At 39.8% G+C, this 16549-nt stretch overlaps 1 protein-coding gene across 1 annotated transcript in view; it reads right to left on the bottom strand.

The window, feature by feature from the left end:
- wdr7 (WD repeat domain 7) overlaps window positions 1-16549 on the bottom strand; it is a 95539-nt gene that overhangs the window by 22746 nt on the left and 56244 nt on the right. The window contains exon 24 of the mRNA XM_085359620.1: window positions 4697-4924. Within this exon, the coding sequence (XP_085215746.1) occupies window positions 4697-4924 (228 nt within the window). The remainder of the gene's footprint in view (window positions 1-4696; window positions 4925-16549) is intronic.

The following is a 16549-nucleotide window of genomic DNA, read 5'->3' as shown; positions in this document are numbered from 1 at the left end:
GCCAGAAGTGACAGTCTTTGAACGAGGGAGTGAGATGAAATTAATAACACACCAGAATATCAAATAAATCATAAAAAACCTAAATGATACCTGGAATAACTCATGCGCAGACTCGCAAATGTCAGCTTTACTGTTTACTGGAAAGGAAAGTTCAATTTTATACTTTGAACTGGAACACTCCACTTTGATAATGTTGTTGGTGGTAGCTGTTAATTTAGGACTTGCTTTTTAAGTCCAAATGTTGTCACATTGGATTAAAATTACGGGGGAAAAAACCAAAAAAACAAACAAGAGAGAACCTGCTAGCTTTGAACCTTCAAGTTTAAAGACCAATAGGTGACATGGTAACTATTTCAATCTTTCAATACAATTCACCAACACCCTAAACACAATATGAAAGGTCTAGTTAAGTAACTTTAACTAATTGAAATGAAGTCAATTTAACTGGGCAGCACATGCCAGCAATAATACAAACTTAGCACTTCAAGAAAATAAGAAAAGTTGCCTTTTAAAAAAGATTCACCCCTCTGTGTAATTTTTATGATGGGGGAAACAAAACAATTTGTTGTATGAGGCTGTAAATATGTTTATTTCTGCTGTAAAGGTGGTCAATTTAACATTGGAGCCTATGGGGATCGCCTAACTTTTGGAGCCTCAAGTGGTCACCAAAGGAACTGCAGCATCTCCTTTATTGCCGCTTGGTGAAAACAATGAAGCATGCAAATCAGGTACGTTTGTGCACTTTTGACCCCCAGCAGGTAAGCAAATACTGACGTGAACTCAAATCTATCAATGTTTTATAAAAAGCATCAATAAGCTTAAAAACTGCGGACTATAAATATCAGCAGAAATATGGGGCTCCATGACCTCTGACCTCCACTTAGTGATCGTTACAAATAACAGCTGCACAGAAATCAATTACAAATGAGTTTCTGGCTTTTTTAAAAAAAAAACACATTCATGTGTAAATGTTCAGTATCAACTTTCTACTCATATTGACAGTTTTATTTCAATCAAAATCAGTGAAAATAGAAAATAATCTTTAATGACAGTTAGAAAGACAATAGTGTAAAATGTTAAAAATGTTTCTGGGAGATTTCGGGATGCTTCCAAACAAAGATGAGCATTAATCGTCCTCAAACAGGCTAAATGTTATAACTTTAGTGGTTTTCTTAGTGTGAATCCATCAGAGCAGTGAGCCAGGGGACCGATTCTCTCCACCTAATGCAAAATAGGCTTTAGAGGTCATGAGGTCAAAGTTCATTAGTGTGAGCAGCAAATGTGGGTGGGGTGTGAGCATGACAAACCCTAAGGGAGCCCACTCTGACCACAGAGCCACATTTGCTCTTCGAAGCCTCATTATTTTACTTTTATTTCCTCGCAAGACAATTAAAGACGGCCGTTAACAGTCAGCGCTGTAATTGGCCGGATCGAGATTCAAATTTACAGCCCCTCCCCCCATTCCCAGCGAGAGGAAGGCTTTGACTCAGGGTTCATTTCTCACAGCGGACATCTTTGTTTAAAGGCAGCACCGGGCTCCCAAATGAACTGATTGCTATTGACAAAGCATCAGTCGGCCATAATGAGCTGTTAGTTAGGGCAGTAAACATGTCACATTAACACACAGAGGATGATTAGAGGAAGAGGAGGAAGGAGGGAAGAAGGAAGGAAGGAAGACTGAGGGGGAGAAGTACAGTGTGTGATATAGTGACAGATTGGTGACGTCTAAAATTTACCAGGCCGAAACGAGCGCTAACAGGCTTTGTGCTTTCTTTTCTCCATCTGCTAACTGCCCCTTCTCCCTCTCTTCCTCTGTTTGAGCTTAAATGCGAGGTGAAGGTAAATCAATGCTGGGTTGGTTAGTGGATGAGAGCTGGATCAGACTGGCTGCAGAGTGCTTGACATAGACGGAGAGGAAAAACAAGACAAAAAGAGAAAGAATGAAGGTTTTAGCTCATGTAGAGACGCTGTGCAGCTACATGAGAAGTGTAATGTAATGTCCATCATTACATTGTATAACCCTGTAGTCAGTCTCACCCCGTCTACATCTGGTAATAACTGGCCTGCAGATCCAGATCATCAGGATATGACAGGCATGCATTATGCCATTTTTTCTGTGTATTATTGCCAATGTCTGAAAGGATTTTAACAAACGAACGACCAAATGATGAGATCTTTCCTGATTCTCTATGTGGCTACATCACTTTTCACAAGTTATCTGCTGTTAATGTAATTTCTTCCTTGTAAATTTTCCAGTGTTTGAAGGTTTTTCCCCCCATAAATGTACAACTTTGAGCTTGAAAGTTTCCAACATTTTCTCCCCTTCTGTTTGTTTCTCAAGTGTTGATGAAGAAACTGTTCTATTTCTTGTATCCCACTCACAGCAGCAGAGACATTTCTACCTTCCGTTACCTGCTTCTCCCTGTTAAATGTCCTACAACACAAAGTAAAACTCAATTTCCAATCAGCTCTCATGAATGTTTGAAAATGCCACGGATCAGACTTGAGTGGGCCTCAGAGGGGACTCGGAGCATTTTGACATTTACTGTGAGCTTTTTATTGTCCAGAGACTGAACACACTGATGTTCAGTTTGTTTCTCCTATCCTGCCCAACAGCAGGATAATTCCTCCCCCCACCCCCGCCATCATCGGTCCATCCGTCCATCCTTAAGCTCGATTCTCCCCCCCCACCCCCGCCATATGAAAACAGCAATCTATACTACAGGCTACTGTACCCTCCCACTCTCTAGGCGGACAGCTCTCATTCATCACACACTGCGCTGTACGCCAACAACACCGATCCATCTTTCAATTTCATAACAGAGTGAGGGAGGAAGGGGGGGGGGAGACAACAAACTGAACAAGAGTAGTAAAAAGGAGGAGGAGGAGGAGGTAGGAGTAACAAAAAGCTATGGAAAGAGAAAGCATAAAAACATCCTAAACTGTGCTGCAGTGTATACATAACCAGATTATTATGACCATAAGATGACCCAATATAAGAGAATATGTGCACACGCACCCTTCCACCATTTAATTACAATCTACTAGTATCAACTATATCTGATCTTGAATTCACCACTTTCAAGTCAAAATAGAAACTTTAAGACCTTTAAGGCCTAGCAGACCACTTCCTGTGTCCGCAACATCTAACTTCATGGGAAATTTTGCTAATAGAGAACATAATACTTGATTTTTCAACTCTGGAGGTTTCTGCTAAATGAAAAAAAAAAAAAAAAAATGCATATTGGCTTTAAAATTGATCAGCGCCGTTTTGGGCATTTTTGTAAAAGACTGAAAAATAGAAACCAAACGTTAGCCACACAGGGTTGTTAATTAACTCATTTTCCATATAAGCATGGCTGAAACTAGAATAAATCTTAAGGAGTAGTTTCAATGTGTTCATATTCATATTTACATGCAATGCTGATGATTGTTTTAAAAAGCAGTTATAATTAATAGCTTTTCGGCGTCTCCAGTCGTGAAGTATGGCTCCAGGAAATCAATTAAATCTGGAGTTGTTTTCATCTCATGACATGGATTTAAGGTTTCTGGTGCGTGTGTGTGTCCACACAGGTGAGCCGACTGCTGTGTGCAGGTCCAGCTAAGAAGCATCACGCTCCACAGCCTATCGGCGAGAGCGCAGGCTGTGTCACCCGGCGGATGTCCCCCTCCCCTCCCCCAGAGGCAGCCAATCAGAGCACGGGAGCAGTGGGACGGAAGAGCACCTCTACTTAGTGCAGGTTTGATGCCCACCAAGGTCCAGCGCTGCAGGCACAGCGTGGCACAGGGCCGGGCTCGCCGAGTGTGTGTGGAAGTCAGCACCAAGCTCCTTAAGGTGTCAAGCTTGGCAGGTGAAAATCAATCCCATCTCTACTCACCTCTAATCCTGCACTGAAGTTTCTACTATGTCAGTTGTGGAGTTGTGGATGTTTACGGGGTGTCTTTAGGATGTTTTTTACTTCAGTTTAGTTGGCTAGATGCTTTTAAAATTTGATTGGGTTTAAGTTGGGAACCAATTAAACCTCATAAAATAATAATAAAACTGTGCTATTGGTGGCTTTTGGAGCATTTTAGTGGAATTACCTGACAATAACTATGGGCTTGTATGTGGCACAATCAAGAAAGTTTATTTTTATTTGTTTGTCACTTATTAATTAGTAGGTACTGTACTATACAGTCACTTCTGGCTCCAAAAACCCAACACAGCAGCAACCAAAACTCTATCGCTGAGCAAGTAAATTCAGTAGCGCAGAAATGGGCAAAAAAAAAAAGAAAAAAGAAAAAAGAAAGAAAGAAACCGTTACAGGCTTCTGAAAGCTGAAAACACACAGTCCTGAGAGTCTCTACAGGTTATTATCATAAAGCAGTAGGACACAACACACCTGCTATGGTGAAACCTGCTATGGTGAAACCTGCCAGGACTAGAGATTTTCTGCAGAATTTACACAAACATAAAAATGTAAAACCTATAAGCACCACAGCCATATCCATCCAAAGGTTTTTAAGATTTCTCTTAACCTATCAAACTAAACAAAATGTGCACATCTTGGTGGTCCATTTGAAGAATTTTGGGCTGCAAATTTAACCAAATAAATTAGATTAGATTAGATAAAACTTTATTAATCCCTCGGGTGGGTTCCTCTGGGAAATTCGGTAAATGTGTTATCATGAGTGTGTTTGCAGTTTCTGGACTTACAGGTGTGTCTGGCCAGGGAGTAGTTGGACGATCCTCCGCTGGTCAGTCCAAAACCTTCGGGTGCCTGTCCACCAGCTCGAGCCCGGGCCGAGCCCTTCGGGGGTTCGATCTCTGCGCCAAATTCAGCCCCAATGACTCCCAGAAGGACGATGGCAGTGGCCTGTTTACGGCGCTCCTCGTAAGAGTTGGAGATCTTCTTCGCATTTGGCGGGAGGTTAGACAGACAACCTTAAGAGAGAGACGGAGAGAATATTGTTGGATTGTTTGAAATATTGCCTAAACAGAAAAGAGATCAACATACAAACTCCATGTTTAGAGAAAGAAGTACAAACATATAGTCAAAAATCTAAAAACTAGCATGAGAATTTTTTAACACTGCCCCCTTGTGATGGTAAACAGCTACAAAATATAGAGGTTCCGCTGTAAAGCTTGCCACCACAGGTGTTTTCAACTCGGAAATAATTTATTCAGTATGACCGAAATAAGTGACTGAATCCAACAAGTCAACAGGAGGTCAGGACTGAGGACTGGTTCCTATAAACCCCGGGTTTACCGCAACTACAGGTATCGCCCCCTGGTGACTATTTAAAAACACAACAGGGTTAAGGCCCTTCCAGAAAACTCCAGAAAATTACGATCATCTGGTTGAGGTATTGTTAAACTTTCTGTGTTTGAAATTGGAATTAACAAGTCTGAAGCTTAGTTTGACCAACTCAAACATCTTTTGCCAAGAACCTCCAGGCTTCTTTCAAGGCCCTGAACCATATAGTTAAACGTAATCAGGAGAACCAGAAAACATGGATTTTATTTCTCTTTTCATGCATTCTATTGGTTTTTAGACACTGCATTTATTTTAAAAGATCTGTAGATCGATATATATCATTCAGATCAGTGTGAGGACCATATTATTATTGAGTATTTTTTTTTTTTGTTTTTTACTTTTTAATTTCTGTCCTTCCTTTTACACTGAAGTGAAAAGTGGTTTGAAAAAAAAAAAAAAGGGGGTGGGGGTCTCCAGTGAGCTGATAACAACTGAACAGGCACACATCTATTGTCCTGGTATTAATCATCACACACACACGTCATTGTCACGCTGAAAGCCTTTAGTCACAGTGCAAACACATTTACACACAGACGGTCGTGTTCACAGACCTCTGGAAAGATTTTGGGTGTGTGTGCGTGTGTGTGTGTGTGTGTGTGTGTGTGCGTGCGCGTGTGTGTGTGAGAGAGAGAGCGAGAGTTTTGGGGGGGGGGGGGGGGGGAGTCCTTTTGTGTCCATCAACACGACCCCAAAATAACCTCTTTTGTGAGCACGTGTGCGATGGGGTCTGCACAGTGGGGAAACTCTGAGAGTGTGTGTGTGTATATCACAGTAGGAGATGAGAGCTCCTTACACACTTTGGATCAAGGCCCCAATAAGGACTACATAAAAAGTGTGTTGAGCCCCCCCCCCCCCCACACACACACACACACACACACCTCTCCACCCTCTGATATCTAATTCTTATTTTTCTCTCTCTCTGGATGAGCAAGCACAGCATTGTTATGAATTTGTATTGCAGGGTGAACAAGCACTCACTCACAATGAACACACACACACACACAGATACACACACCCACAAGAAGAGGTGGCGTGAGCGAGCACACTTGGTGTGTTGAATAGAAACCGAGTGAGAGGGCTAGCCACTGCTGGGTCTGCATCCTGTCCATGTTCATGGCCCTTGCCATTACTACAAGTGTCCCACAGGGATCTATACTTGGGCCTCTTAAAAAAATTAATTAATTTAAAAAAAATTACCACCCACAACTAATGTACGTACTTTTTTTGTTTTAAACAGATGATTTTATATGCCACTGGCTATTTCTGAAAACACTGAAAAAAAAAAAAAAGAAGCTTGTTATAGACCAAACATGGAGAAAATCCAGCATTATGATTACATTACAGGTTCTGGTTGGAGCGATCCTTCCGCTTGCATGTTACGATTCGGCGTTGGCAGTGTATTGTTTTAGGCGTTTTGTTTTGGCGTGACTGTTATGTGTTTCCTGTTTTACTTTGAAAGTCTGTGTTATCTTAGTGTTCAGTTTACGTTTCCTTGTCTCGTCAGGTCTTATTTGCCCCAGCTGTGTATCCCTCCTGTGGTCCATTCCCTAATTGCTCCTTCTATGTATTTAAGCCCTGTGTTTCTGTATGTCATGGTCGCGATCTTCCCCCCCCCGTTGTAAATAGTTTGGCGCCTTGTGTTTGGTGATGTAAATAAATGTCGTATCTTGCTTTAAATCTCGTTTTGGGATTATTTTTGTGGAAGTTGCACGCCGGTTGCCTAGGCCGGGGTGTAACATGCAGCAGAACTGAACCAGGACTACCATCCCCTGCTGTAGTCCAAAATGGTAGAGCTGGAGTTGGTCTCAGGGAAAAGCCACAACAGTGACCTGATGGTTCTTATGGTTTCCTGCTAACTGCAGGAAACATGAGAAGGGAATGATCTGTGCCTTCCAGATATAAACCGCTAAGCTCCTAATTAAACAATTTTATTTTGGTCCTGAAATACTCAACATGTTTAATTTAAATAGACTGTAACACACATATTATGAACGGGGATAGATTGATATGGCCTTTTCAGAGCCAATAATGATAATCGATATTACAGAAGACCGATAACTAATATCAGAAAAATAATAAGACATTTGCTGTACAAGAAAACAAAAATAAAATTAAGAATAAAACAGTTTTTCTTCAATAATAAAAATGTATACATGAAAAAAAAAAACATTGCAGGCAAGTAGTTATTTAACGCTCTGCTTCTTCATTCCCAATTACTTTTAATAATTCATTAGCAGTAATATATTGATTGTAATGACACAGATAATCAGACAGTATAATCAGTGGCTTTAGTGATCTGATAATGAAATCAAATCGGCCAGGTAAACCACAACCTTCAGAGGTGTTATCTGGACATCAGAGTGTAGTTAGATCCACCTGGATTAAAAATGACTATAAGAGTCACCATTACTGTATTTTGGACTAAGTAAAAATGTGGTTTTGTTTTATCCCCACGGTGTTTCTTCTCTGTCCCTTGTTTTGAGCTCAGGACCCCCTTTCCCCCCTCCTGCCTCCAATATTTCCATACTATATCTTGATGCTCTTTATAATGAGATTGCTTTAGACCAGCTGTCATTTGGAAGAAGGCCCAGCGGCCGCCTCTGATAAATGGATTACAGATGGCATCCATCCTTCGGGCCAGACTGGGCCAGTAGATAACAGAATTAGAGATAGACTCCCAACCAGAATCACTAAAAAGTTCAGGTTAACAGAGAGGAAAGTGAAAGTAAAGACAGAGACAGATGGGGGACGAAATAAAGGCATTTAAGTTTTTAGTAGACAAGGTTGGTCAGAACAACCAAGCACAAGTACATTCTTGGTAATTTCATTTGTCTAAGCAAAGTCTAACCAAAATACTCTTTGGAACTCCAAAGAAAGACTTTTTAGCTCTGCAATAACTTTCATCTTTTCTCAGCTGCATTTTGCTGGCTATTACCAACTTTAAGTGCCGTAGAGCAGTGGTCCCCAACCTTTTTTGCGCCACGGACCGGTTTATGCCCGACAATATATTCATGGACCGGCCTTTATGGTGTCGCGGATTAATACAACAAATTAAAACTAGTACCGGTACCGAAAAAAAAAGAAGATTTATTCATATTCAGGAGGAGGGCGATAACAAAATAACGCTGAAAACCCTGAAAACCATACATTTCACACCTGAGCCTCAACTCTTGCGGCCTGGTACCAAACGACTCACGGAGGGGTACTAGTCCAAGGCCCGGGGGTTGGGGACCGCTGCCGTAGAGTCCTCCTCATTTTTGAATCAGAGATGTATTTGATAACTACTCATATACAACTCAAGTCTTAGACTCAAGCTTCAAAAATTCAGTCAATCCTCTTTCCAACAAGTTAAAACCTCTTCAACAAAAACAATCGGGTTAAACAAACAGCAAAAGGATAGAAGACCTTAAAGGGACCATCTATGAAGTTGGAAATACTACAACAATAGACAACAAGCAGCAAGTTTCTAGCCACCAAAATCATGTGCTTTCTAGTCAAACAGAGCAGACAAGAAATTATAAAGAACACACAACATGAATATCATCGTGTCTTCTGTAAAGTAAATACCATGAGTGACTGATGCAGCAAATCCACGTTCATGTGTGTTAATAAACTTACACTTCCTGGAAAATTTTTCTTCACTCTGCATCATGAAAACCCATCAGGTGGAACGCTTCTGAAGCCATCAACAATCAGAAATGGACGACAAGCTAACAGAGCAGTAGCTTCACCATTTTTGAGACAAATAAAGTTTCTCTCATCTTTTCTTTTCTTTTTAACAGCATTTATTTTATGTCACTTAGAGCTGGGCGATAGAACGATAACGATATGTATCGCGATATAACTTTTACTCGATAGAGAAATTAAGCTATCGCGATAGACCTCGCCGCTCTTGTCCTTTTTTTTTTTTTTTTTTTTTTTTTTTAAAAAAGGTCAGCCAATCCAAATTAAGTAGCGCAGAGCCGAACCAATCACAGCCGCAGCGTCACGTCGCGTGACTTGTTACGTACAGCACAAGTGCCAAGCCGCACGTGTGTTTGTTTGGGAAGCAGCCAGCGGGTAATGGAGGAAATGAGTGTGCCGACTAGAAAAATCAACCGAGCGTGACCGAAGAGAAAACAGATGATGGTTCCAATGCCGGAGAGATTGTCGAACGGAAGAGCCATAGAAGTTCCGTAGTGTGAAGGTATTTCGGCTATTTCAAGTCTGACAAAAAACAGAGTAGCGTGCACTGTAAATTGTGCCGAAAGCAAGTCTGGAAATACAATAAACTGGTGCATGCGTCACACTGTGCGCCACGTTATTGTTTCGGTGAAATGAATTTCTACAATACTGTTAATTCTACTCTCTGCAGTGTTTAAATGCTTACATATACACACAGTTACTGTCCCTCCACACATACGACTCTGTTCTGCTTCTATGCCCCAGCTTTGTTTACTTTTTCCCACCGAGGCTTCTAGACTTCTGATTGGCCAACATTTCGGTACGGTTAGGAATCTAGCGCCACCTGCTGCTTTGGCATGTTCATAGCAGCGTTTTCCTTCATTTCTGCCTTTATGTGTGGACGGGATTATTTTTTTAAAACGAAAACGGAAAATCTCCGTTTTCAAAAATACCCGTGTACGTGTGGACGTAGCCTCAGTCTCTGACTGGAAGCGCTAATTCGTCATTCGGCTTTTGTCAGACTAAAGTAACTGTTAAAACTGTTTGAAAAGCTCAGCTATACAACAAGGAGAGATTGAGAATTTCCTTTTAGTTCTCAGTTTATTTGATATTGACAAAAGTTAGTCAGTTTTGTCTGTTCTTCTGTAAAACAAACTAAGATTTATTTTTAGAATTAATATTTTGTTTCTAAGTGGAATTGACAATTTAGTCTGTTTCGTTTGTTCTATTTTGAAACTTAAACGCTTTAGCGGCTGCCTTTTGTGTAGTTTGCAATATTTGCCTTTATTTATCTGAAAAAGTCTCATGTTCCTTAAGTACATCTACCCTGTTGAACTTATTATGGGAAATAAATATTTAAATAAAAACAAGCTGCTGATTATTTCACATTTTACTTGTGAGCAACGGCACATTTAAATCTTACAAATATAGTTATTTGGCTTATATCGTGATAGATATCGTTATCGCCTGAAATGAAAAAAACATATCGTGATATGAAAAAATCTCATATCGCCCAGCTCTAATGTCACTTATCGCGCATTTTCACTCTGAAGAGCCAGATGACTATATTATATTCAGATTTAGTTTACCAGTCACATGTTAACTAGTGAAACTGACTCTTATATAGTCACTTTATTGTTATTTCCTCACATCTACCTGGACTCAAAAAAATATTATTAAACACCGTACTGTGGATGAGATCACAGAGGCCCAACAGGTTGAACTAACAGGTAAACAGGATTTTGAACTAATCCTAATTGTTTGTACAATCATGAAAGTGACGAGCCGATAATGACGAGCTTTGATTTGACATGTTAAAACCATTAAAACGACTTGCTGGCTGGTGAGATGTGAGGCAGTATCACTTCCTGTCCAGTGTGTACCTGCTGCCTCGGTTTCTGCCCGCGTGCACAGTGTGATTGATTTTTGAAGCCTATCGATCCGCTTCCTTTGCGACCAGCAGATCTATTATAATGACATTGTATTTAAATCCTATTTGTTGGGCAAGCTGCTCCCAAACATAACCCAATAAACTAAAGAGGGGGACGGACGAGCTCCCCTCCGTGCGCGCCTCCGCTTGGCTAAATCTTCATAAAAACCAGAAATGGATTGGGATAAAAAGGCTTTCTGGCTGAAATGACATTATCCATAAAGGAAGGAATCCATTAAAAAAAGGGCAGGACGGTGTAATGCAACAACCTGTGGAGTCCATGCAGTTAAATTATGGACGTGTCATAAAAAGGAGAACAACTGAAATGTCACCGAGCATTAAAAAAAGGCTGTAACCTTTAAGAGGTAGCTTTATTTCAATGATAATAACAAGAAATATCACCAGAATGCCTTTGCTTTTAATTGTATTTAATTATATTTAAGTAATGTTATTGAATGTACTGTGAGGACTGAGGTCAGCTTGCTTGTAATTTGACAGAACTGAAAGGGTTTTTTTTTTTTTTAAATAATGATTAATGATGACTGATGACGGAACAGAGAAAAACCACAAAGCTGTGACCACAGGAATAACGTCAGGACCTCATTTTAAATAAAATGTAAGAATAGTGCTTGAAAGGAAATTCATATCAGAAGAAAGAAACTGAAAAGAACTGGAAGGAAGGAAGGAAGGAAGGAAGGAAGGAGGCAAGACCTAAAAGAAGGAAAGAAGGAAAGATCCAAAGAAAGAAAGAAGGAAGAAAGGAAACATTGAAAGACAGAAGGAACACTGTATGGAGAAAAGAATGATAGAAGGGAGAGAGAGAAAAAGAAAGCCTGAAAGAAAGAGGGTCAGCTCAAAGGACACAAGGGAATAAAGGAGGACGGAATGAATGAATTCTGAGTGGAAGAAGGAAGGAAGGAAGGAAGGAAGGAAGGAAGGAAGGAAGGAAAGGAACACTAAAAGAAGGAAGGATAGAAGGAAGGAAGAAAACGGAGAGAGAGAAAGAGAAACCAAAAGGAAGGAGGAGGAAATGAAGAAAAGAAAGGAAAAAAGAATGATGGAAGGAAGGACGAAACCAATGCTGAAAGGAGGGAAGACTGACAGAAATAAAGGAAAAGAAGGAAAGCTAAGTAAATAAAGGACCAAAAGGAAGGAAGAAGGACAGAGAAAAACCAAAAGACTGATGGAAGGAAGTAATATGGAAGACTGAAAGGAATAAGGAAGAAAAAAAAAAAGAAAGAACGAATGAAGGAAGGAAAGGAGAGGTGTTGTCTGATTGACATGAAGTTGTAAAGGGGCTGCTGACAGAAAATAAATGTTTTTGATTATCAGTGTTTCATTTAGAAATTTAAACAGATTAACTGATTGATCATATTTAATTTAAAAAACAACTTCACTGATCGACCAGACAGACATCTGCTGTGGCGACTGTAAAATTAAACGCTGTCTAAATTTAATTTAACCTTAACACATTTACGCCACTGAGTCAAACACTTTCATTCAGATAAGCAATAATTTAATAATAATAATGATAATAATAATAAGCAATAATCAATTACAAGTAATAGTTAGTATAATACTGCACTATGTTTATGTGTGAGACACCCAGATCAATAATTAAGCTGTATTTTTTAAATATCTTATATTTCTGGTAATCAAAGCTACAACCCTCCCATCCCTGCCTCCTACTGCTGCAGCTACAGCCCTGCAATCTTCCCATCATGCACCTCAGCTCTGCCTCCATTGGTAATCAATGGGAGACTGGTAAAACCTGATCACCAGGGACTGAGGGAGGGGATCAATACCAGCAGGAAACTGATGTGAGAACGAAGGAGAGGGAGGAGGTGGAAGAGAACGACAGACTGAAGGAAAAAGAAATGAAGAGCTCAAAACAAACTCCCGAGCACGGCCTCGAGGGTTACATTTCTGTCCGTTAAGGAAAAACTTCCATAAAACAAAGAAATCCCAGGCTCGTGGGGAGGAGGGAAAGGGGGAAACTGTCCTTACAGCAAATGTCAGGAGACAGAAAATCTGGGCGAAATAATTGAAAACACAATTAAGTTGATAGAGAAAAAAGATTCGAGTCCTGAAACGGTGGCTGCCCTTCCAACCGGCCCGAGTCCATCTGAAGGTTAAGTGTATTTTATTTGCCATCTTAAGACAGAGACAGGAGAGCTATCTGCGCTCACCAGCTTCAATTAGACGAGGGTACGGAGGGAGGGTCAGCGGGGAGTCCACAAGACACACCCCAAACAAACTGGATTCAGGTTCATAAGAGGAAGCAAGCAGCCCTGAACCAGACTGTGCTGATCATTCATCAGATTTCAGACTTTTATTTCCTAAATGGTTCAAATTCCTTCCAGAACAGACGTGTGATCAAAGCAAAGCACTTCACAGTGTCACCACTCAAACATTAAAAGCAGTATTTCCCCACATATAAATTTAACTGGCCACATCTGTTGTTTTTTTTTGGTTTGTTTTTTTTAAACCTTTAACTTTAAATGGAGACAAGCCTTGCCATTTTAGTTATTGTTCTCTCAAGTCTTGGCATTTAGAGGGAAAAATAATTATTTTAACTGACATGTATTAAAATTTGTAATTTTTTACCTCCAAACATCCCCCTTTTTTAAAAAAAAATATTCAAAACATAAGGTTAGAGCTGGAGTCATCACTAACGACAGCATGAGGTTTAAATTATCCTGGGTCTGCTCTGAGACGGAGGAGCACTCTAACCAGAACCGCAGCAGGTCCAGAGCTGGTTCCTGTGTCGCTACACCGAGCAGAACATGGAGTAGAAGGTGCAGTCCAAGTCGGTGGAATTGGAGTTCGTCCACAGGATGAGAGACTCAGAGAGCGCTGGCTTCATTGCTTAGTTATACCTCACAAAGAACTTGGCAAAAATAAACAAAAAGCAATGATACTGGGAAATATTGTTCCAATTTTAACTAAGGATCTCAGTCTCTTTGATCAGTTCTTCGGGTTTCATTTCTTTTTGGTCTCTATGCTGGGTCATTTAACACTTAACCACATCACATTGATCTGATGGCTAGGGCTGACCCAGGCGTGGCCTGTATAACTTTATTATTATTATCATTACTATTATTATTATTCCCAGCATTTCAGAAACTCTGCTTTCTCAGCAGAAATAGATGCAGAGTAAACGCATGAAGGAGGAGTCTCCCGTTCCTCCTCCCAATCACATTAACTTCTCCGCACTTCATATTTCAGTCACACTGTATGAAAGTACAGTTTGGCAATATTGAGAGCCTGAGGTCTTATTTTTTAATCCTCCATTATCAGTTGTGTTTGTTTTGCAGTTTAATTTCCCCTCCGACAGGTTTTTAATACAGCTAATACTTTCGGTCCTTTGCAGCTGTCACTTTCATGCTGTTAATGGAGCAGTCTGAAAAATGAGTCTGGATGTTAATTTCACTAATGCAGAGACAGTGGACGGCCTCCACTGCACAGCGTCTTCATAAAGGAGAAATTATTTTTTATTAAAGCCACCGCGCCTTGGTCACACTCTCCTCTCGATCACAGATGAATCAAAGCCATGTGACAGAATTAGATTTCAGCTCTGCCAAATGAAAAGCATCACAACTTGGAGAAGGTAGAGGAAAACGATTTTCTCCACAAATGGAGGTTTGGGGTCTTTTTTTTTTCTTTTTTTTTTTTTAAAAATGGAGGAAAAAAACTGACTTAATCCCCAGAGATTTGGAACAATCACTGATTGAAAAGAAAGCAATGGTCAAACTTTTAGGATGCAGGTGGGCTACATCTCAGGTCTGGGCTGACTTAAAGAAGGGCCACACAATAGATGCATAGACAAACAGTGAAAAAAAAAAAATCCATAAAAAAAAAAAAATCAATTAATGTTGGGAGCATAACACCTTAGTTGGATTAGATTTTGAACAAACTTGGATACTGTTTCAAGAACCAAAATCTTCTATTAAAAAATGTTGATTTGATGTACGATCCATCTGAACCTCAGTCACACGAAGGAAAACCGCGGCATGATCGCAGCACCACCAGAATAATTGCTGTTGTGTACAATGAACTTGTAATGCTGTTGCCTTTAAAGTTGTTTAAGACGACAACTTAAAATTGACTTTGACGTGTCAAGATGGTGATAAAACAGCAATAAGACAGAGTCAGTCTGCTACCAGTCTGCAACTGAATGGAGTGAAGTTGGCAGCTACATGCATAATAATGTGGTGATCAACTATGATAAATCCATGAAAATCACAAATCTGATGCCAACTTACATGAGCTAATGACTGCTGTCAGTGTCCAGCCAGAACCTCAGACTGGAAACTGAAATTAGTGATGTAGCTGCTGCAGGACTAACATTTCACTGCAAAACAAAAAACAAACAAGCACTCACCGCCCATCTGGTTATATACAGGAATATAACCAGAATACAAAGTGTTGGCAGCCAGCTGAGTCGAGTCCCCTATTGCAAAGAGATCCTAGATCAATATTTCATTGATCATTTTGAGTGTTGACTAATTTGTATTGCATTTACAATACATGAGATTAATGTCTAGCATGGATACTTTTACTTGCTCCTTCTTGCACATGTTCTCATTTCTTAACGTCTAGTCACATTTCGTTTTACATATTTGAACTTGGACTGAGCAGAAAATCTACGTTTATTTAACGTCACAAAAATTTGAACATTTATGATGTCATATTTTATTTTATATTTTTCTAATTGCTCTATTTGTGTTTCTTATACCTATAAAGCTCTTTGCAGCAGACACCATCAGCCCGGCACAATTTTCATTTTCATGATGACGTTCTTGCTTTGATTCAGTAATTAAATGCAACGTTCATATTTCCATTATATTATAAAGGCTGTACTGGCACTTCACTAGTTTGCAGCCACAATCCAAGGCAAAGAGTCAAACATACTTTTGTGTTTATAAAAATACCACAACATATAAATGTATGACTGCTCAGTCACTTAAAGGTTAAATTAAATCAGTTTTGGTACTTCGGAGTTTGAGAATTGTTTAGTTTGTGACTCCTACTTTAATAATACATAAAAACAACAAAAACAAATCCCATCACTGGTTTGTTGTCAAAGAGCTCGATGGCTGCTGAATTGCAGAGAAATGGAGCAGAAATAACAGAGGAGCTTGATGACAGATTTACAGTTTGTTGTGTCGAGTCTGAAGTGTCGGATCAATTGAAGACGTCTGACAGTTAATCCGATCTGATTACACACAACGAGCAGATGTGAGCAGCCAGGAGACGAATTATCTGGGAACATCTGAACACAACGTTTTCCTGAACTCAATCACTGCCAACGGTGGTGGAAGCAGGAAGATGAAGGTGGAGCGAGCGAATGGGAACAATATGGACAGAAATACAGACAAGGCCGTGAAGGGGAGACAAAAGCACTGATAGAAAAATTACTACCAGTTATGTAGCCTCAAATATTATGATTATATACACGTCTTTAATATGGAGTTTCCATAGATTAGAAGAGTTTTTCTTCAAAGTAAAAGTGGAACAAATGGATTTAAATCCCTAGCTGTAAATGTTTATGCTTTCAAAACACTTTTTAATGAAAATATGATTTAGATATTATGATTTCATAAAGTAACCATTGACATGAGTACTGATTCAGCAGCAACAACGGGAACCGATTAGC

Source organism: Diplotaxodon limnothrissa, linkage group LG7 (genome assembly GCF_057381915.1).
Source record: "Diplotaxodon limnothrissa isolate DT_005_m linkage group LG7, D_limnothrissa_male_GT1.1, whole genome shotgun sequence".
Classification (NCBI taxonomy): Eukaryota; Metazoa; Chordata; class Actinopteri; order Cichliformes; family Cichlidae; genus Diplotaxodon; species Diplotaxodon limnothrissa.
This window is presented reverse-complemented; position numbering and strand designations above follow the sequence as displayed.